Raw genomic sequence first — 21,743 nt, forward strand, 5'->3', positions numbered from 1 at the left:
GGATGGGCGTGTTCGCCAGGAAGGCCACGGTGGCCCCTTTCTTCCTTGTGGAGTGAGCCTGAGGCCCCTCCGCTAGCTCCTGTCCAGCCTGTTTGTGGCAGAATTGAATAGTGAGCGCAATCCACCTAGCGATGGTGCCCTTAGTCACTGGCCTACCCATGAAGCTAGTAGCAAAGGACACAAACAGCTGCTTCGACTTCCTGAGTTCTTTGGTTCTCTCAATGTAGTGCATCACCGCTCTTCTTGCGTCGAGGGTGTGCAGGGCCTTTTCTGCCTTTGAAGTCGGGTTTTGGAAGAAACTTGGTATCTGAATACTCTGATTCATGTGGAACGCAGACACCACCTTGGGCATGAAGTGTGGGTCTGTTCTCAGGACTATTCTATCCTTGTGAATCTGAATGTAGGGTTCCTGTAGTGTTAGTGCTTGAAGCTCGCTCACCCTGCGTAGTGAGGTTATGGCCACCAGAAAGGCCGTTTATCGTCAACATCTGCAGTGTGGCCTTGTGAATGGGTTCAAACGGTGCCTTCATGAGCTCCGTCAGAACCACGTTCATATTCCATGCCGGCGGCAGCAACCTTTTCGGGGGGGGGGGGGGGGGGGGGGGGGGGGGGTTATCCTTTTGGCTCCTTCCATGAATCTCTTCACCACCTGCGAGGTGAAGAAACTTCCACCCTTTCCACCTCTTGTGTAGGCCATGATTGCCGCTAGGAGAACCCTTAGGGAGCTCGAGCAGAGGTTACTCTTTAGAAGGTGTGTGAGGTACCTCAGTACTGTTGTCTCTTGTCATTCTGTTTTGCAGGCCCTTTTTCCGGCACCACACAGTGAATCTCTTCCATTTTGCGCTGTAGCATTTTCGTGTAGTTGGTTTCCTCTCCTCCCGTAGCACTCGCATAGTGCTCGGAGGCAACCTTAGGTGTGCGAACTCTAGGTCTTCAGGAGCCATGCCGCCAGGTTGAGGGTCTCTGGCTCTGGGTGCAGGACCTCTCCGTTTTGCATTGAGAGCAGGTCCTTCCTCCTCTCGAACTTGTATGGATTGCCTTGTGCCATTTCTTGAATTTGTGAGAACCATGTCTGCCTCGCCCACTGCGGAGCCACTAGGATCAGAGTCATGTTGCTGGTTCTGCACTTGTCGAGCACTCTGTGCAACAGGGGTATCAGTGGAAAGGCGTAGGCAAATGTCCTCGACCAGCTTATCCATAGGGCATTTCCCTGGGATTGCTGATCTGGTTGCCTGGACGCGAAGCTTTGGCATTTTGCATTGTGGCGTGTTGCAAATAGGTCTATTGTGGGAGTTCCCCATCTCCGGAAGAGTTTCTCAGTTTCCTGGCCATTGAGCTCCCACTCGTGCGATGCCGAGGTCTGCCTGCTTAGCCAGTCTGCCTCCACATTGTCCTTCCCCGGTAGGTGAATTGCCAGTAGATCTATCCTGAGAGGTATGGCCCATCTCCAAATCTCCTGAGCTAGAGAGGAGAGAGAGAACGACTGTGTCCCCCCTTGTTTGTTGATGTAGAACATTGCCGTGGTGTTGTCTGTTTGGACCAACACCCTCTGGTTGTACAGGTGCCTCTGGAATGCCTTCAGGGCTAGCAGGATTGTTTTCAACTCGAGGTAGTTGATATGGCGAACCGCATCTGCCGGAGCCCACAGACCCCTCACTCTGAGGTTGTCCATGTGCGCTCCCCATCCCTTTTGCGATGCGTCCGTGGTAATGGTCACTGTTGGGATTGGTGGTGTCAGGCTTCTCCCTGCTGTCATGTTGTCTCTGTTCCACCAAGTTATCTCCTCCTACACTGCGTGCGTAACAACCACTAGATCCTCCCAACTTCCGCTTGCTTGTGACCATTGCTGTTGTAGCCATTCCTGGAATGGTCTCATGTGCAGGCGTACATTCGGCACCAGCTGGATACACGACGCCATCAGTCCCATCATCTTGCTCACAGCCCTCACTGTCAGAGCTCGCCCCTTCTGGTAGAGCCGCGTCTCCTTCAGTAGTGCATCTGTCCTCCTGTCGCTGGGCACTACTGTACTGTTGAGGGAGTTGATTTTCGCCCCCAGGAAAATGACTTGCCCCAGTGGATCGAGAAACCCATTTTTGTGAGGATGTCTGTTAGGCGTTTTGCGTGCCTCTCGCACTTCTCGCGTGAGTTTGCCTTGACCAGCCAGTCGTCTTAGTAGGGGTAGACATGGATTCCCCGTCTTCGTAGGTGGGCCGCGACCGCCGACAGGCATTTTGTAAAGACCCTTGGTGCCTATTTTAATCTGAAGGCCAGGGTTGTGCACTGGTAGTGTTCCTGTTCGATGTTGAATCTTAGAAGGCCCTTGTGTCTTCTGTTTATTGGGATGTGAAGGTAGGCATCCTTGAGGTCCACGGTGACCATGAAGTCCCCTTCTCCTATTTGTGGTAGTACCTCCTGCAGCGAAGTCATTTTGAACTTCTGCGTTCTGATGCACTTGTTTAGGTAACGCAGGTCCAGGATGGGTCTGAGGTTTCCGTCTACTTTCGGGACCACGAAGTAGTTTGAGTAGACCCCCTTGTTGCGTTCTCTGAACGGCATTGCCTCTATGGCTCTCTTTTCTAGAAGTTTGTGTTTCTTCTCTGAGTAGTGCCACTTCTTGGGCCGATCTGTCTTCCCTTTGGTTTCCTGTTTGGAGGTCTTTTCTCCAAATCTACGCAGTATCCGTACTGCATGATGTTCCGTATCCACTTGTCTGTGGTTATACGCCGCCACTCCTGAAGGTAGAACCTCAGTCTTCCGCCTACTGGTGTTGTAAGCTCGTAGGCTTTTGAATATTCTCTTCCCCCTGACGTTACTTTTTTGCGCCTCACCCTTGGGGGTATGACGAGGGTAGGCGTCCTCTTGCGTGCTGAGTCACTTTGATGAGGGCTGTTCGCCCCCTCTCCTTTGGCCACGTCCGTTCCCTCTCCCGCGAAAGGACTGGCCCCGAGGTTGGTACTGCCAGTTTTGCTTCTGCTGACCTTGTCCGTGGCTTTCACCCTGCTGGAACGTCTGGTGCGACGGCCCCTGCTGGCTTCCTCCCCTACCGTAGGGTCTCCTCGAGGGATTGCCTCGCCTCATTCCCCTCAGCTGTAGGGCCCCCATGGACCTCGCTGTTTCGTTTTCTTTTTTCAGCTGGGTGAGCTTCTCGTCCACTGTTGCTCCGAACAGAGTCTCTCCGTTGAAGGGGGTGCCAAGGATGTTGTTCTGCACCTCCGGTTTGAATCCCGAGATTCTTAGCCATGCATGCCTTCTCTCGGTGACCCCTATGGCCATGAGTCTTGCTGAAGTCTCTGCCCCGTCCAACGCCGTCTTTATACAGGAGTTGGCGATGTTCTTGCCTTCGTCTATCAGGTGTGAGGCTCTCTGGCGGTATTCTTCGGGGAGGTGCTTTACTAGCTCCCCCATCTCGTCCCAGTGCTGGTACTGGTGTCTATTGAGGAGTGCATTGGAATTCGCCATGCGCCAGTGCATTGCGGCGTTCCTCTCTACCTTTCTTCCTGTGAGGTCTATCCTCCTGCTTTCCTTATCAGGTGGTGGGCCCGAAGTTGCTGGTACGTTGGCCCTTCTCCTGGCCGTGGAAGCTATGATGGAGTCGGCGGTAACGCTACCTTTGATGTAAGGGGGGTCCAGGGAAGAGTGCTTATATTTCTTCTCTGTCCTGGGCGTGATCGACCGGCAGGTCGCTGGTTCCTTGAAGGCTTCTCTCCCCCGATTCATCACGCTTTGTAGCATAGGGAGGAACTGGCTCCTTGTCTGGATGGGGAGCAGGGTCTTGAGGAGAAAATCGGCTTTCGGCTTCTCCTCGTCGAGTTTGACGCCGAAGGCTGTTGCTGCGCTCCTGACCACCATATTGTACACCCCGATGTCGTCGGGTGGCGAAGGCCTCGAAGGGTACGTGCCCACGGGCTCCTCCGGGTTTTCGGTGTCGAGATCCTGCCATTCGATGTCGTGGCTGGTAGATGGCGCCGAGTCGTAGAACGACTGTTGGTCTTCTTCCTCTGCTTCTCCATCATAATAGGCCTCTTCTTCCTCTTCGAGGTCCCTTGTTAGTCCTTCGGTGTCGAATTCGTCCTCGACCTAGACGACGTCCGCCGATGAAACCGTTGGAATCTTGAATTCCTTCATCTTGGCGTCGAACTCCTTCTTCCTTTGAAGGATGTTCTCCATTTCGGCCTCGAGCCGCCTCTTCTTTTTCTCCATCTCGGAGATGCTTTCGGCGTCGACCGTGGGCCTTTTCGATGAAACTTGCGTCGACGTCGAACGTTCTTTCAGCGTCTATCGGCCCGTTTCCTGGGTTGTCTTCGACGACTCTTGCTTTTCGGCGTCTTTCGGCACCAGGGAGTCCTTTTCTAAGGATCCGCTCGGCCTCTTGTCCATGGTTCCCCCTTTGGTCGTCGAAGTTTACGGCGCCGGGGCTCCCTTCGTGGACTTAGACTCTGATTTTCTCGAGTCACCCTCGTGTTTGAGGTACTTTCTGTTTTGCGCTCGACGATTCTCTTACCTAGTCTTCTTTTTTCTTGTCGGTCTCTACGACCATGAAGTTTTCGGCTGTCTCGGCGACGTTGTCCTAGTCGTCCGTGGAGAGGCCCAGATCGTAGAGCGACGGGGCCTTACCCTTGCCATCCATGCTGGCGTTGGCTCTTCTCTGCCGATCTCTCACCCTGAGCGTCTTCGGCGCGAAGGCTGAGCAGGCGTTGCAGTCCTTACTCTGGTGCTCGACCGGTAGGCAGAGGTTGCAGACCGGATGCTGGTCCTTCTGCGCGAACTTGTGGTGGCAGTTTGGGCAGAACTTGAATGGCGTCTTGTCCATTGCGCTCAGGGCCTCTGAGTGCGCATTCTCCAAGGTCGTCGAAGAAAAAAGGGCGCTGAACCTCCTTTCTTCGCGCTCCTGATGAAATCTCTTCCTTTCCTGTGATATCCTCTAGTATTTATCGACGAAACTCGCTTTTCTTTCTTCTTCCTTAGAGTGTAATTCTGGAGCTTCCCGATGACGATCCAGACCCAACGGCGGAAAAAAGAATCTGAAGATGGCGCCCCAAAGGTGGGACTTCCGCAGGAAGCACGACGACGTCACGGGAGGTGCACCAAATGGTGGTCGTCGACGCCCACCTGGGCTACAAAAAAAACAAAAACAAAGAAAAGACTACGAATCCGGACCCAACCACAAGATCGCGGAATAATGCACAGCATAGAGAACCCAGAAACATTCACGCTGCAAAAGCAGATATACCAGTTGGTTAATAAGAACATTTGGTACAATCTAGGTTGTGAAGTTTGGCTACGCAAAGCCTCCAAGCTACTCTAAAAATTATTCTGAAGACCGAGACAAGATGTAAAATTAAGCTTTTTTTTTTATTAATCAACACCAATGAACAAAGCATTTGTAGTATCTTGTACAGTCAAAAAGAAAACATGTACTGAACTGTAAAATATGCAGGTGTTTCACAAACAAATCCAGGTGCAACTGATAAAATGGTAGTATAAGGATACCTTTTATAATATTTAACTCAGTTTCTACTGCCATTTTACAGCTGAATACTGCAAGATCACTCAACCTTTCAGACATTAAAAAAGGGGAGGACCACCCCATCCCTCAAACACTTAATTTTTTTTATATTTATGTACACATTCACACAACGTTAAAAAAAAGTACAAAAATATCAACACTTAAAGCTTAGTTCAACTATGTTTGAACAAGTTCTCATTGAGAAAATGCAGCTAGGTTATAGTTTAACAATCCTGAAATTTGATTAATTTGGAGAATGTATGGCATGTACAATGAGTATTGAGAATATTGGATATAAATGAATGTAACATTTCACTTCCTTCCCCTCAAAACTGTAGTGGTATATTCAAAATTTACCAAATTAGAAATACTGCAGTAATCAATACATATGCCATGTGCACAAAGGCAACATGATACATCTTTCTTTGAACTGAAATTATCCAACTGGTCAAATTGTGAACATTAAAATCTATAAACCCATAAACAATGAAAACATTGAGACCTACCAAACAAGGAAACATGTACAAAATTGAAATCAGTAAGCAAACGAGTGTCCTTGCAGAGAAACATGCATATTACTAAAATATCCAACTATAAAAAAATGAAAGGTTTAATAAAGCAATATACAAATGCGCACATTCTCCCCCCCTCCCCCACCCCCCAACAATATGGAAAATCAACTGCCTAAAATTCAATGCTATACCACAAGTGGTAAAACGAAAGAATATACAATTTGTTGCTGGTGTTGGATCTTTACAGCTTTTGATGAGTTGTAGTATGCTTCAGTTTGTCTCCATTAATTGTCAAAACAAGAGATCCATCATCACGAAATTAACTGAAAAGAGAAGGTTTTTTTAATGATCCCAGTTAAGAAAATATCATGATACAGAAATCAGTATACAGTTTTAAACTACTGACCAGACAAGTTGTTAAAAGCAAACAATGACAAAGATGCTTGCATATAATTTTTGTAGCTCTCTTAAGTGCATTCCATTCACAATGCGCAGAAGAAAACATTACTCGCCTTTGGTAATTATCTTTCAGGTGGATACTCTAGTTGCCTGTAGATTTCTCACTTTTTGAATATCCCAGGTGTCAGACTAAAACCTGAAACCTTTTAATATCTCGCCATGCTGGTAAAAGGGGCTAGCTCCATGCAGACGCCAGCGTGTTATCAAATATCAGTTTCCAATGCATTTTTAAATGCCGTTGAAGTGAGCAGGATGAGAATGACTTAAGATGAAAAATCATGTGCAGTACAAATCATAGAACTGGCATCTAATTTTCATCTGTAGATTACCCACCTTTTAAATTGATTCTCCAAGCAGTACCTTCCCAGGAACTGGGAAAATGGCTGGTTCTACTACAAAATCCTAGAGGTGTGGAGTGAGATTACCTTTACACTTCTGTGTCCAAGCAGTAATACTTTACAAAAAGTATGGAAAAGTTCAGGTTAGCTTCTCGCATGGCTGGAGCTCCCCTTGACAAGACTGAGTAAGAACACTGAACTCTGGTGGAGTGAGCCCTAATTCAAGCCAAGGAATAGCACATTTTGATGCACAAGATGAGCCACAGTGATAATGTTCTATTGTGGACTGCATGCTTTTCATCTTACCTAAATACCTAAAGAACAGTTTGTTAATTCTGAACGCCTTGATTCGGTGGATGGAGAAGCTGACCGCTCTTGGGGTCCAGGCTATGAAGTCTCTCCTAGTATTTCGTAGAATGTGGGGCGAGGAACGAAGGTTGGCAGGCTGATGGATTGACCTAAATGAAGGAGCATAAACAGCTTTGGCAGAAAAGCAGCCCTGGCTGCGAGAACCAGCTTGTCAGGAAAGAAAGTAGCTCAGGGAGTCTGGACGTTCAAGGCTGGCAACTCACATCTTGCCAACATTATGGCAACCAAAAAAAGCATTTTGAAAGTAAGCAATTGCAACTGTGGAAAGGCTCAAAAAGGGAACCTAGCAAAAACGCAAGAACGGGATCTAGATGCCATTGTACAACTGTGAAGGAAGAAACTTGTTAAGACCCTTCGTACACCTAATAACTAGAGGAGATTTGAAGAGGGATTGTTGATCAATGCAAGAGAAAGGCAGACACAGTCAATAAGTAGTCATTGACTATGCCTATTACACACCCCTGTTGAGCTGGCAACAAAGTGAAAGGTAAAAGGTCAGATAAGTGGCCATGCAGAGGGTCTACAGAGTTGTCCAAGCACCACTTCACAAACCTCCATCTCCCAGTGTACACCGCGATTGTTTAGTGTCCGCGGGCGCACAAGGTAAAACTTACTACATCAGGAGGTAAAGGGTATTTAGGTTACTCTACTTACTGTCCAGGCATGACGGCGGAGGCTCTGGAATTGGGGGTGCAGAATCGGCTGCTGCCAGAAGAGTTCTAGCCTGTGAGGGAGTTGGAGCCTGTGTATAGGGAGAGGTGCATCAGATCTGCATATCAACCATTCATGACCAATCCGGGGCTATCAGAATAACCTGGGCCCTGTTGAGGAAGATCTCCCTCAAGATGCGAGGAATCAAGTGTATGGGATGAAAGTTGTAGTGAAGTTGAAAGTTCCACTCAAGCAAAACATGTTCCACAGTGATCATTGCAAAAGAAACTGGAGAGCACAGCATTTCAACCAGTGTGTGTCACCTTGAGTGCCAAAGAGCCACAAGAGGAGTGCCCCAACCGTAAACATGGGAGAAGGCACCAGTCGTGGTCTACAAAATGACACCAATTAAGACAGTATGCTGGAACATTCAAACCAACCACGTGGTATGCTACCAACCAAATCTGAGGATACACAGACCCGGACCAGAGCTGCAGAGCTTTCTGGCAGAGAAGTTGCAAACCTACACCCACCCCAAACACCTTGCTGATGTACGACATCCAAGTTTAGTTTACAAACATCTGGACAGACTGGAAGCAAAGGGAGGGCAGGAAGGCATCTTTTGGCTTCAGCAACAAAGTCCTAGGAACTGTGCGTGGGTCATGGAACCAGAGGTGGGGTCTGGATTGGAGGCGTTGTGACTTGTTCGGAGAGTCCAAATGGCACAGAGGATGAACCAATAGATTGTGCTCCAGATAGGAAAATCTTGGGGCCTCTATGGCACGCCAGAGGAAGTAATGAATATGCTACTTACCAGTATGCATCTGTTCTTGGCATGTAGGGCTGCTGACATTCACGCTGTTGTCCTGGAAGAGTCTTCGAAGTATGCTGAGATAGGTGACTCCTCCCCTGGACCACAGTGCGCATGGGCATCCTCAGATTGTTTTTCGCCATTGTGGCAGTGATGGAGTCGATACAGAAAGTGATGACCATGCTATACAGTAATTCTGAGAGCTGCAGCTGCTACAGGCGCCGGGGAGGAGGGTGGGCGATATGAATGTCAGCAGCCCTACATGCCAAGAACAGATGCATACTGGTAAGTAGCATATTCAGTTCGAGGCATGTGGGCTGCTGAATTCATATCTATGCATAGAATACATAGCAGTACCTCCAATTAGCGGCGGCCACCAGTGCCAGCTGCAGCAGTCTGAAAAAGAGTTTTGAGAACAGCCTGTCCTACAGCTGCCTGCTGTTTTGAGTGTACATCTACACAATAGTGTTTGGTAAATGTATGTATAGTGGACCATGTGGCTGCTCTACATATATCATGTAAAGGAATGTTTCCCAGGAAAGCCATGGATGCCCCTAACTTACGTGTTGAGTGGGCTCGTGGGGGAATCGTTAATGTGCGTTTAGCCTTTTGATAGCAAATTTGAATACATTTAACGATCCATCTGGCTATACCTGCTTTGGAGATGGCGTTGCCTTTGTGTTGTGGAGAAAAGGCAACGAAAAGTTGTTTTGTCTTCCTAAAGTCTTTAGTTCTGTCTATATAGTACATAAGGGCTCTTTTGACATCTAGTGTATGGAGCATTCTTTCAGCAACATTTTGTGGATTCTGAAAGAAAACAGGCAGTTCAATCGTTTGATTCATGTGGAACTGCGATATTACTTTAGGCATGAATTTTGGGTTGGTACGTAGTACGACCCTGTTTGCGTGAACCTGTATGAATGGCTCTTGAATGGTTAGCGCCTGGAGTTCACTAACTCTTCTTAACGAGGTGATTGCTACTAGGAAAGCTACTTTCCAGGTGAGGAATTGAATCTCACATGAGTGGAGAGGTTCGAAGGGTGGGCCCATCAGTCGGGTGAGGACCAAGTTGAGGTTCCACACTGGCGCTGGTGGGTGTCTTGGGGGAATTACTCGTTTAAGTCCCTCCAAGAAGGCTTTGATGGCAGGCACTCTGAATAAAGAGAGGTGCTGCCTGTTTTGGAGATAGGCTGCTATGGCGGTTAAATGGATACGTATTGAGGTGTACGCCAGATTGCATCTGTATAGGTGTAAGAGGTAGCAGATTATGTTTTGAATGGATGCGTCGAGCGGGTTAATGTCATTGTTATTGCAATAAATGACAAACCTCTTCCATTTGGCTGCATAGCAAGCTCTGGTAGTGGGTCTCCTAGCTTCCTTAATGATCTCCATACACTCAGGTGGCAGGTTTAGGTAGCCAAACTCTATGACTTCAGGAGCCAGATCGCCAGGTTCAGCTGTTTTGGATCTGGGTGCTGAATTTCTCCATGGTTCTGCGTCAAATGCGCGGGTTTGATCTGCAGCCTTTGATGCGGCACCACGGAAAGTTCCAGAAAGGTGGTGTACCATGGTTGGTGTGCCCATGTGGGAGCAACCAGGATGAGTGAGTGAGTGTTGTCGCAGTTTGCGTGCCACTAGCGGTATCAACGGCGCTGGGGGAAAAGCGTACGCAAATCTGCCGGACCAGTTCATCCATATCGCATTGCCCTGCGACTGTGGGAACCTGGCGGCAAAGCTTTGGCATTTTGCGTTTGCTTGTCGCGAATAGGTCCATCTCTGGATGACCCCACCGTGGAAGTACGGTTGGAGTACTGACGAGTGTAGCTCCCACTCGTGCATCTGGTGGCTGTGTCTGCTGAGCAGATCCGCCATCTGGTTGTCCTTGCCGGGGAGGTGTTCCGCCATGAGGAATATGTTCCTCTGAATGGCCCGCTTCCACATGCTCTGAGCCAGATGAGACAACTGTGGAGAGTGCGTTCCTCCCTGCTTTTGTATGTAGTACATGGCAGTCATGTTGTCCGTCCGGATCAACACGACTTTGTTGCACAAGTGTACCTTGAAGGCTTTCATTGCCAGGAAGATTGCCAGCAGTTCTAGAAGGTTGATGTGCATCTTCTTTTGTTGCATTGTCCATAGTCCCTGCACTGTGTAATTGAGTAAATGAGCTCCCCATCCCTGGAGAGATGCGTCCGCTGTCAGTATTATTTGTGGAACAGGCTCTTGGAACGGTCGGCCCTTGCAAAGGTTTTGTGGATTCCACCAATGCAGAGTTGTATGCCCGACCGCTCACCAACACTAGGTCTTTTAGTTGCCCTTGAGCCCGATTCCATTGACGTGCCAAGCACTCCTGAAGCGGGCGCATATGTAGTCTCGCGTGCGGGACTATGAAAATGCAGGAGGCCATCATGCCTATCAACTGCATGAACACTCGCGCAGGAAGGGAGTGTTGGGGTTGAACTTTGAGATCAGCATTTGCATGCTGTTGATCCTCACTAGATTAGGCTGAGCTGTGGCTGCCAGAGTGTCTATGGTCGCACCTAGGTACTGTTGTACGTGTGCGGGTTGGAGATGTGATTTTGGGTAATTTAGTGAGAATCCCAGACTGTGAAGAAGGTGAATGGTGCGGGACATGTGGCTGGCACATTGCTGGGCTGACTTTGCCTGAACAAGCCAGTCGTCCAGGTAAGGGTATACGTGTATGTTTTGCCTCCGTAGGTGTGCGGCCACAGTAGCTAGGCACTTTGTGAAAACTCTGGGTGCTGTTGTCACGCCGAAGGGAAGGACTTTGAATTGGTAGTGCTGCCCCTGAATAGTGAACCGGAGATATTTTCTGTGTGACGGGTGTATGGGTATGTGGAAATACGCGTCTTTGAGGTCTAGCTTGGCTAGGAAGTCTCCCTGTCTGAGCAGCGGGAGAACCTGCTGTAGGGTGAGCATGTGGAAATGCTCTGAGAGAATGTAGTGGTTGAGGGGTCTCCGGTCTAGTATAGGTCTGAGTGACCCGTCCTTTTTTGGTATTAAGAAGTACAGAGAGTACACCCCTGTTCCCTGCTGGTGGACGGGCACGACCTCTATTGCGCCTTTTTGCAGCATACTTAGCACTTCCTGCTGTAATAACGCTAAGTGCTCTGAGGACATAGGACGGTGCTTTGGCGGTATTGTGGGTGGAGCGGAGGTTAGTTCGAGGCAGTAACCGTGTTGGATAACATCTTTGACCCACCTGTCCGTGGTGATGGTAGTCCACGTGGACAGGAACCGCTGGAGTCTTCCCCCGACAGGTGTTATGTGGTCGGGGGGAAGGGAGAGGGCGTCACTGTTTGTTTTTGGGGGAGGACCTGGTATTGCCGTAACCGCGTCCTCTGCCCTTCGTGCTGGAGCCACGATATCCACCTCGGGTGTTTTTGTCATGGGTACTTTGTGTGCCCCCTTTATTGTAGGTGTGCTGTGACCCCTGTCCTCTACCTGCTCCTCTATTTCCGGGGCGACGAAAGGAGCCACTACGAAATGTCTGCGTTTGCAGAGCCCCCATTGACTCTGCAGTGTCTGTCTTTTTTAATCTTTTCTAGGGTGGTGTCAACCTCTGGTCCGAATAAGTAGTCGGGGTTGACAGGCTGATTGAGGATGTAATTTTGAACCTCAGGTTTGAACCCGGAGATTCGTAACCAGGCGTGTCGTCTTAGCACGACGCTGGTGTTTATTGCTCTTGCAGCTGTGTCTGCGGCATCCAGTGCACACTTGATGGATGAGTTTGTGAGAAGTTGCCCCTCCCTGATGAGGAGCTCCGCTGCCTCTTTGTACTCGTCTGGTAGGTGTTGGAGTAGGGTCTCTAACGTGTCATAGTGTGAGCGATCGTAGCGAGCTAGGAGCGCCTGTGTATTGGCAATGCGCCATATGTTTGCCGCCTGGGCTGCAATCCTCTTGCCGGAAGTCTCTAGCACCTTGGACTCTTTGTCCGGGGGAGGAGCATCACCAGTTGACTGCGAGTGTGCCCGTTTGCGAGCATTAGCAACTACGATGGAGTCCAGAGGTAACTGGCCTCTAATGTACGTAGGGTCCCCAGGTGCGGGCTTGTATTTTTTTTCTATCCTGGGGTTTATCACCCGTGCCCTGGTGGTTTCTTTGAAAATGTCCTTTGCTGGCTTGAGGACACCTTTCAACATGGGCAGAGTCTTTACAGTCCTCTCTGAGGATGCGAAAGTGTCCACCAAGAAATCGTCCTCGATTGTGTCTGAGTGGAGTTGCACTCCATGATTGGCTGCGGCACGTTCAATGAGGGCGTTGAATGCAGCAGTGTCCTCTGTGGGAGACGTTTTTGCGCCATAAAGCTGCGTGTCCTGTGTATCCAGAGCAGCACCTGGGTCTACAGGGTCATCCCAAACTTGATCAGGGTCCTGCTGGCCCTCAGGGTCCATATCCCCGGGGTAGGTGGTGTCGTCACCCATATAGTCCTCCACTGCGTCCGTGTCGGAGTGCGTCGGAGAGAAGGACTGTGGTTCCGGGTAAGAGGTGTGGAGGCGTTCATAAAGAACTGGTCTCGATTCCGCCGGCAGTTTTTGCTTTAGCGGGATTCTGTAAGAGTCCAAAGCCTGCTCGGAAAGGATCTTCCGCTTTCGGAGCATGAGCCTGCCGGTGTCGGCGTCGATGAAGTGGGACGGTGATGTCCCAGTAGGAGAGCGTTCAGTAGATGAGACCTTGTCTGGGTGACACGTGTTCTGATCTCGAACAGTTTCGGCGCCGTGGATGGCGGCAAGCAAAAAGGTGATGTTGGTCGGTGCCGAAGGTGTCTTTGGAGCCTTTTTCGGCTCGGAGCCCGACGTGGCCTGGAGGGCTGCCTTTTCCCTGATGCGTTGCAAGGACGCTGCAACCTGTCGCACCTGGAACGCCGACGGTTCTTTGGCGCCGAGGGGTTCTGTAGAGGTAGGTGTGGACTTCTTTGGAGCCACAGGGTCATCGAGCCGAGGAGAGGTAGTAGCCGTCGACGGCGTCGATGATTGGACTGTAGTCGCTGCTTTCGAGGTGGATTGTGATGCAGCGGCCATTTTAACCTTGGTGGTCGGTGCCGATTGATTCGGTGCCGGTGGCCGAGGCGCTTTGGCGGTACCGATGGCTTTTCTCTTTGGGTCGGCGCCGACATCGGTTGCAGCGAGCTCGGCACCGAAGTCCCTTTTGGTGCGGTCGGAGCCGACGGGTTTAGCTGGCGTCGAAGGTGTGGTGGTCCTCAAGCCGACCAGTGTTATTTTCACTTTCGGTTTCTGTGGAACCGGTGCGACGATTGGTGTCAGTTTCGTGGAAGGGAAACCAGTCTTTTTGGGTAACAATGGCTCTCGCTGGATGTCCGAGGCCGGGCCAGACGGCGGGGCCGAAGAACTGCGGGATTGATCTTGGGTAAGGCCCGAAGGCGATCCCTCGACCGGAGCCTTAGACTGACGCTCTGGGATATCCTCCATTTGGACGGGTAGGCCCTGCTCGTCACCAGAGGTACCTTCTTCGGCCCCTAAGGCCTCATCGTAGTCTCCTACCTCATCGTCGGCTTCTTCCCTGTGAAAAAGCTCTTCATCCAAGTCTTCCGATCTGGAACCGTGTTCGGAAGCGGGGCTGGAGGGTATGTTTTCCACGCTTTCAACATCTTCGTCCTCGGTGCTGAAGATGTTGGTCGGGGCCGGTGCCGCCTGCTGCGCTTCAAGTCTCGCGGCTCGTCGATTCCGGAGAGTCTTCTTGGATCTGAATCGGGCACAGGCCCTACATTTCGATTCGTCGTGATCCGGTGAGAGGCATTTGTTGCACACCGGGTGGACGTCGATATGGGGATATTTGGTGTGGCAAACAGGACACCGCTTGAATGGGGTCCTCGATTCCATCGTCGATGTTGGGTCGATGGTCGGATATAATGGATCCGAAAAAGTTGTTAAAGTCGCTAAACTAGCTAGTAAACTGTCGATACCGATCGGGAACAGTACCGACGAAAACTAAAGGCCTTTTGGCCTGAAACTAAATTTTCCTAACTTGAGTCAAGATAAGCACATCCGAACCCAATGGGGGAACCCAATGGGGGAAAAAAACAATCTGAGGATGGAGAGGATGCCCATGCGCACTGTGGTCCAGGGGAGGAGTCACCTATCTCAGGATACTTCGAAGACTCTTCCAGGACAACAACGTGCAAACATCCGGACCCAACACTAGGCGGCGATCTATGCACAGATATGAATTCAGCAGCCCACATGCCTCGAACGCTGCAAATAACTATTCACTCAGTCTGGATTAGCAGACTACCGCAGAAACGGGTTGCTCAAGAACCAATTGTCGCATCCGCTTTAAAGCAGCGAAACTTTGGGAGCCAAACGGAGACAAGGTGCCGCCCAGGCGAATGGAAGTGCAAAATCACGCTTCGATTTCTTGCGCTTCTTTTTGGATTCATCAGATGACTTGGATCACAATAATGATGGGCTTCTGGAGCGGGAATGGGACTGAACCTTGGACTGCAACTTGAATCAATCTCGTTGAGGATGTAAAGCTCCACTTCACGGTCCTGGATGGCTTTCAGGTTAGACATGCAGTCACTGCAGGCCTTGAGTGACTACCTCCGGCACACCAGATAGGGATCTGCCAGACATTTGTTGGAGTCTGGTTTTAAACCCTGTAGGGTCTGTTTTTTTAGGTTGACATCCCTTGCACACTGAGCAAATTTGGCCAAAATATTGATTTGAGGGTTTGAAAGACGAGTGTGCTTAATCCACGTCTGGTGGTGCAGAAAGAAAGGAACGGACCGCGCGTAGGAGTAGCACCTACAATTCTGGAGAGGAACTGAATCAGTGCCGAGCAGCAAGGCGCCACCTACCGGCATGCAGAGGACCTGCTGAAAAATTTCTAGATCCAGTCTGATGCCTGTGGAATATTTAAAAAGTGAGGAATCTGCAGCTAGAAGTCTATCAGAAAAGTTTTAATTCAAAGGACAACCCAACCAATGAAGTCTATCCTTCTCGTTAACCACTTTGGTAGGGATATCAAAGGAAGTCAACTGCCGCTGATCAATCTCCAAGCATGGCGGTGTAGAACAAGTTACTTACCTTCGGTAACGATGTATCTGTAAGAAACAGTTAGTTAGATTCTTCACCTTAGAATATCCCCAGGCGTCAGGCTGGATACGGAAAGATTTTGTCAGCAATACCCTTGCGCGTCGCCTGCGGCTTCGCGTCAGTCGGCGTTGTGATCGCCGGAATGACGAGTACTTAGACGCCGCCCTCGCACGCTGACGTCAGTTCTTGTCCATAGCTTTCCGCACCAGGAACGCAGAGCCATGCAAGAGACAGACACTGGTGCCAAAAAATTCTAGGGCCCTGAAAGGGATGACCTCAACCCTAGATATCGGTTCGCTGAACGGAAGGGAAGGATGGGTGGGTCGGTGAGGAATCTAACTAATGTTTCTTACAGATATATCGTTACCGAAAATAAGTAACTTGTTCATCTGAAAGAAACACGTTAGTTAGATTCCTCATCTTAGAATAGATAGCCCAGCCATACCAACCCTGGTAGCGGGCCTGCGAACCAAGATCACACCAGAAAGTCCTGGAGAACAGAACGGCCAAAGAAGCAGTCTCTCCGGACTTGGCTGTCCAGGCAATAGTGTTTGGCAAACGTGCGCAGCGAGGCCCACGTTGCCGCCTGACCGATGTCCTGCAAGGGGACTCCCCGGCCCAGGACAGTGGTCGCCGCTGTGGCCAGAGTGGAATGGGCCCTCAGCCCTACAGGAGGTTCCTTTTTAGCTAAGGAGTAACAGGCCTTAATACACAAAACGACACCGAGAGATGGTTAGTTTGTGCACCGCCCGCCCCTTCTTAGCGCCCACATAGCCAACAAAGAGTTGGTCGTCCACCCGGAACTGTTTGGTGCGATCTAGATAGAAAGACCGCGCCCGCTTTGGGTCCAGACGGTGGAGCCTCTCCTCTTTCGAGGGATGCGGAGGGGAAAGAAGGTGGGCAGGGTAACAGACTGTCCGATGTGAAAGGCAGTCACCACCTTAGGGAGAAAGGAAGGACGAGTCCTGAGAACAACTTTGTCCGGATGGACAGAAAGGAAAGGAGGCTTAGAAGAGAGCCTGGAGCTCACTCACCCGTCTAGCAGAGGTGATGGCAACCAGGAAAGCAGTCTTAAGAGTGAGAAGACTAAGGGGACAATTATGAAATGGCTCAAAGGGAGCGCACATCAGAAACGTCAATACCAGATTCAAATCCCACTGAGGCATTACGAAAGGGACAGGAGGAAACATGTGAGTAATGCCCTTAAAGAAGCAAGAAACAGGGGATTTGAAAAGAGAAGGCTGATCAGGAAGCCGTAAGAAAGCAGAAATAGCTGAAAGATAACCTTTAAGGGTGCCCAGAGCAGAGCTCTGCTGGGCCATGGAAAGAACAAAGAGGAGAACCTCAGAAAGAGGGGCGGAAAGGGGATCCACAGCCTTTGCTGTGCACCATGCCACAAATTTGTTCCACCTGCAGGCGTATACCGATTTTGTGGAGGGACGCCTGGCTGCCAGAACAACATTACAGACTTCAGGAGGCAAGTCAAATGGCATCAACTGCCGCCGCTCAATCTCCACGCATGGAGGTGGAGGCTGGACAGCTTCGGGTGGAGGACCGTCCCCTGCAGCTGCAACAGAAGGTCCTCCTGGAGAGGCAGTCGTATCAAGGGATCGATCGACAGAGTAGCTCGGGATACCAGTATCTTCGTGCCAAATCCGGAGCCACCAAGATAACTTGGGCCAGGTCGCGCCTGATCTTCAGCACTCTGGGCAGAAGTGGTATAGGCGGAAAGGCGTACAACAGACCGCAACTCCACTCGCGACGAAAGGCGTCACCGAGCGAGTGCCGCCTTGGAAACTCCAACGCGCAGAACTGCCGACATTGCACGTTCTCTTTGGTGGCGAATAGATCTAAGCAAGGCTCTCCCCACTGCCGAAAGAGGCCTTGCGCCACGTCCGAGTTTAGACGCCATTCGTGATCCATTATGCACCGGCAGCTGAGTTAGTCTGCTCTGGCGTTCAGAGAGCCTGCCAGATGTTGAATCACCAGGGTGATGCCCTGATGTTCCAGCCATGTCCAGAGGCGCAGAGCCTCCTGACAAAGGGTCCACGACCCCACCCCACCCTGTTTGTTGCAATACCACATGGCGGTGGTGTTCTCCGTGAACACCTGCACTACACTTCCCCGGACAGAGGGAAGGAATGCCTTCAGTGCATGTCGGATCGCCCTCAGCTCCAGAAGGTTGATATGGAGCTGGGACTCTGCCGGAGACCAGAGGCCTCCGATCTCTGCCTCTCCCACGTGGCCCCCCCCAGCCCAGAAGGGATGCATCCGTCACCACTACGTGCTCCGGTTGGGGTAGGGAGAGGGATCTGCCATTGACCCAATCGCGGTCCGTGAGCCACCACTGCAACTGTCTTGCAGTGCCCTCCGAGATCAGGACGTGGTCGGACAGGTTGCCCAGATGCTGGGCCCACTGAAACTTCAGGACCCACTGGAGAGCCCGCATTCGCCATCAGGCATGATGCACCAACAGGATGCAGGAGGCCATCAGACCCAGAAGCCGCAGCACCAACCTGACCGAAACCCAGGATAGAGGCCGAAAGATGGGAATCAGGGCCTGAACATCCCGGACCCGCTGTTCCGGAGGATAGGCCCGGAAGTGCGCAGAGTCCAGAACCGTTCCAATGAAGAGGAGCTTCTGGGAGGGACTCAGATGCGACTTCGGCACATTGATGGAGAAGCCCAGCAAATGCAAGAGGTTGGCCGTAGTCTGGAGGTGGGAGACGACTGCCAGGGGAGAGCCCGCCTTGAACAACCAGTCGTCGAGATAGGGGAAGACTGGAACCGCCGATCTGCGCAGATGAGCTGCGACCACTGCCATCACTTTAGTGAACACCAGAGGGGCACTGGTGAGGCCGAAGGAGAGCACGGTAAACTGAAAATGCTCCTGGTCCACCATGAACCCCAGGCAACGCCGGTGGGCCAGCAGGACTGGGATGTGGAAATAAGTGTCCTGCAAGTTCAACGCTACCATCCAGTCTCCAGGGTTTAGGGCAGCCAGAACCTGAGCCAAGGTGAGCATCTTGAACTTCTCCTTCCGGAAGGTGTTGACGCTCCTGAGGTCCAAGATAGGGCGTAGGCCCCCCTTTGCCCTTCTTTGGAACCAGAAAGTAGTAGGAATAACAACCACATCCTACTTCTGGACCAGAGACGTGCATGATGGCCCCCTTGGCCAAGAGGGCCGTAACTTCCTCCAGCAGAAGTTGCAAGTGATCCCCCGAAATTCGGTGGCACTGAGGTGGCATGGCTGGAGGGGGTCGCCTTGAAGGGGAGGGAGTAGCCCCTTCGGACGATTTGCAGGACCCACCTGTCTGATGTGATGGTACGCCAGTGGAGCAGGTGATGGCGAACTCTGCCTCCCACTGGTATGGAATGGGCCTGAAACCTCAGACTAGGAGGGCTTTGAGGCGGATGCTGCTGGGGTAGATGTGGTACGGACCGGCACGTTGTCCCCCTGTACCCCCTCGGCGGAATCCACATCCGCGTGGAGGTTGGTTCTGTGGCTAGGCGGACGCGAGGGGGCGCCCCTTCCTTGGCTACGAAACTGTCAAAAAGCGGAAGTTTGCGGGCACGGGGCAGAAAGACCCAAGGACTTGGCCGTAGCCCTGGAGTCCTTAAAGCGCTCCAGCGCACTATCCGCTTTGTCGCCAAAAAGGAGACTGCCATCGAAGGGCATGTCCATGAGGGTGCTCTGAACATCCCCGGAAAAACTCGTGGACCGCAGCAAGGCGTGGCAACAAAGCGCCACCGTGGTCGACATTGCCCTGCCTAGCGAGTCTGTTGTGTCCAGTCCACATCGGATAGCATGCCGTACCGCATCCCCCCCCCCCCCCCCCTCGGCAAGAGCCTGGGCGAGTTGTGTCCGGGCCTCCTCCGGACCACTGGCATCCCCCAGCTCGTCTGCCCAGTCCTAAGATAACTGGCCCTGCCGGGCCAGAGGGTCCTCAGACCCCTCCCAGTCGTCACAGTCATCCGATTCCTGGTATACAGGTGGAATGATCGGAGCCGGGCAGAAGATGAAATTGCCACCCATCGTCGCTCCGACTCTGTGCCCGGACCGGGACTAAACGGGGGAATGGCGTAGTCCGGGGACAGCGCAGGGGGTGGCACCGGAGGAGTCTGCACCGGCGGAGGGGTTGTAGGGTCGACTGGCGCTGACTGTGATCCAGGCCTGGATCCCCCAGGGGCCTGCGGCGTCGGGACCGGAGTAGACGGCGCCGGAGCTGCCGGCTCGCTAGGCCTCCCAGTCGAGCCTGCGGAGCCAGGTTCCTCATGGCCATGAGGAAGGCACTGATCTCCGCTGGAGTCGCGTCAGTCCCAGGGACCGGAGGGTATGGGGACGGACGGGACCCCTGCGGCTCAGACGGAGCCACGCGGGTGGTGCCACCCGAACCCTCAGCAGAGTCGCGCAACCGGCAGAGGGGATTCCGAAGAGCGATGTCGCTTCTTCGACTTCTTGCTGTGCTTCGACTTACCGGATTTCACCCCGACGAGCGGTGGTGGCTGCGGTACTCGAGTAGCTCAAGGCCCGACAGTCGAGGCACGACTCGGCATCGTGGTCGGGCCCAAGGCAATAGAGGCACCGGCGGTCCGTGACCGTCAGTCAGTGACCGGAGTCACAAGCCTTAAAGCCAGGCATTCCTACCGGCACCAGATCAATAAGCGAGCTAGTTTGCAGATCTTGAGTTGTCTATCTTTTGAGACGAAGGACTGAGTCAGCTGGGTGTCCAATGTGGCTCCCAGAAAGGTCTCTCTGATGGAATCAGATGAGATTTTTTGAAATTTATGGCGAGGTCCAGAGATTGGAACAGCGACAGACATTTCTGAACATGTGCGTTTGTGGTTTGAAAAGAATTCGCCTTGATAAGGCAGTCATCCAAGTATGGGAAAATTTGAATTCCTTGCAGACGAAGGTGTGCGGTCAACGGTGCTAGGACCTTCGTAAACACACGGGGTGCTGATCGTAGACCAAACGGAAGGACACTAAATTGAAAGTCTCTGCCAGCCACTCTGAACCGTAAAATTTCTGTGTCTGGGTAGGATTGGCACATGAAAATAAGCGTCTTGGAGGTAGAGGGTGGACATGTGATCACCCGCTGAAAGTAGTTGAAGGATTTCTTGAAGTGTGAACATTCGGAAAGATAAAAAAATTTCAGGTATTTGTTGAGGGCGCAAAGGTAGAGGATGGGGCGCCATTCTCCCGACTTTTTTAGTATTAGGAAAAATCTCAAATAAAATCCTGTTCCTCTTTGTAAAGGAGGGACCTTTTGGATTGCTCCTTTCCGAATCATCAGATTTATTTGGGAAAAAGGCTCCTTGAGATGAGCAGGTGGTGGTCCTTTGGGAGGAGAGTTTGGGGGAATCTTTGTGAACTCCAGAGCATGGCCTCTGGCCACAATATCCAGAACCCACTTGTCTGTTGTAATTGCGTACCAGTTCGAGTAGAATTGGGATATTCTTCCTCCAACTTTTGACTGGGAAAACGGCAGAAATGGTGGCAGATCTCATTGTTTATTTGAATCCCGTCCACGATAGGAGGGCTTTCTTTTTGATTGCGAGTAGGATTTACCTCGCTGTCCATATGACTGCTGCCTGTAGGGCTGATATCTTTGATTACCCCGAGAGGTTTGGTATGACCTTTGCTGATTGTAACCTCCCCTATTGGAGAAGGATCCACATCCTTTAGCACCTCGAAAGGATGACTTTCGAAATTGAAGGCTACCAAGAGATCTCACCATCTCCGTGTCTTTAATAGCCTGAAGGGCCTCATCGACATGTTGGCCGAAAAGTGACTCCCCATCAAACGGCATGTCAATAATTTTGGTTTGGACCTCTTGGCGAAAAGATGTAGATTTCAGCCAACCATGTGTCTCCTTAGTACTGCTGCACCCGCTAACTGTCTGTATCCTGTGGATGCAACATCCACGGCTGCGTCAATTATTTCCGCAGAGGTACACTCTCCTTCCTGTAAAATCTTTAAGGCCTCGGACTTGAAAGGTTCTGGCAGCATGTTAATGTAGG

At 51.3% G+C, this 21,743-nt stretch overlaps 1 protein-coding gene across 1 annotated transcript in view; it reads right to left on the minus strand.

The window, feature by feature from the left end:
• Window positions 1-5,333: 5,333 nt before the first annotated feature.
• The window catches only part of DEK (DEK proto-oncogene), a 262,255-nt gene continuing 245,845 nt past the window's right edge, over window positions 5,334-21,743 (minus strand). Inside the window, exon 11 of the mRNA XM_085607095.1 lies at window positions 5,334-6,341. Within this exon, the coding sequence (XP_085463221.1) occupies window positions 6,330-6,341 (12 nt within the window). The 3' untranslated portion in view covers window positions 5,334-6,329. The remainder of the gene's footprint in view (window positions 6,342-21,743) is intronic.

This window comes from Triturus cristatus, chromosome 5_2 (genome assembly GCF_964204655.1).
Source record: "Triturus cristatus chromosome 5_2, aTriCri1.1, whole genome shotgun sequence".
In the NCBI taxonomy this organism is placed as follows: Eukaryota; Metazoa; Chordata; class Amphibia; order Caudata; family Salamandridae; genus Triturus; species Triturus cristatus.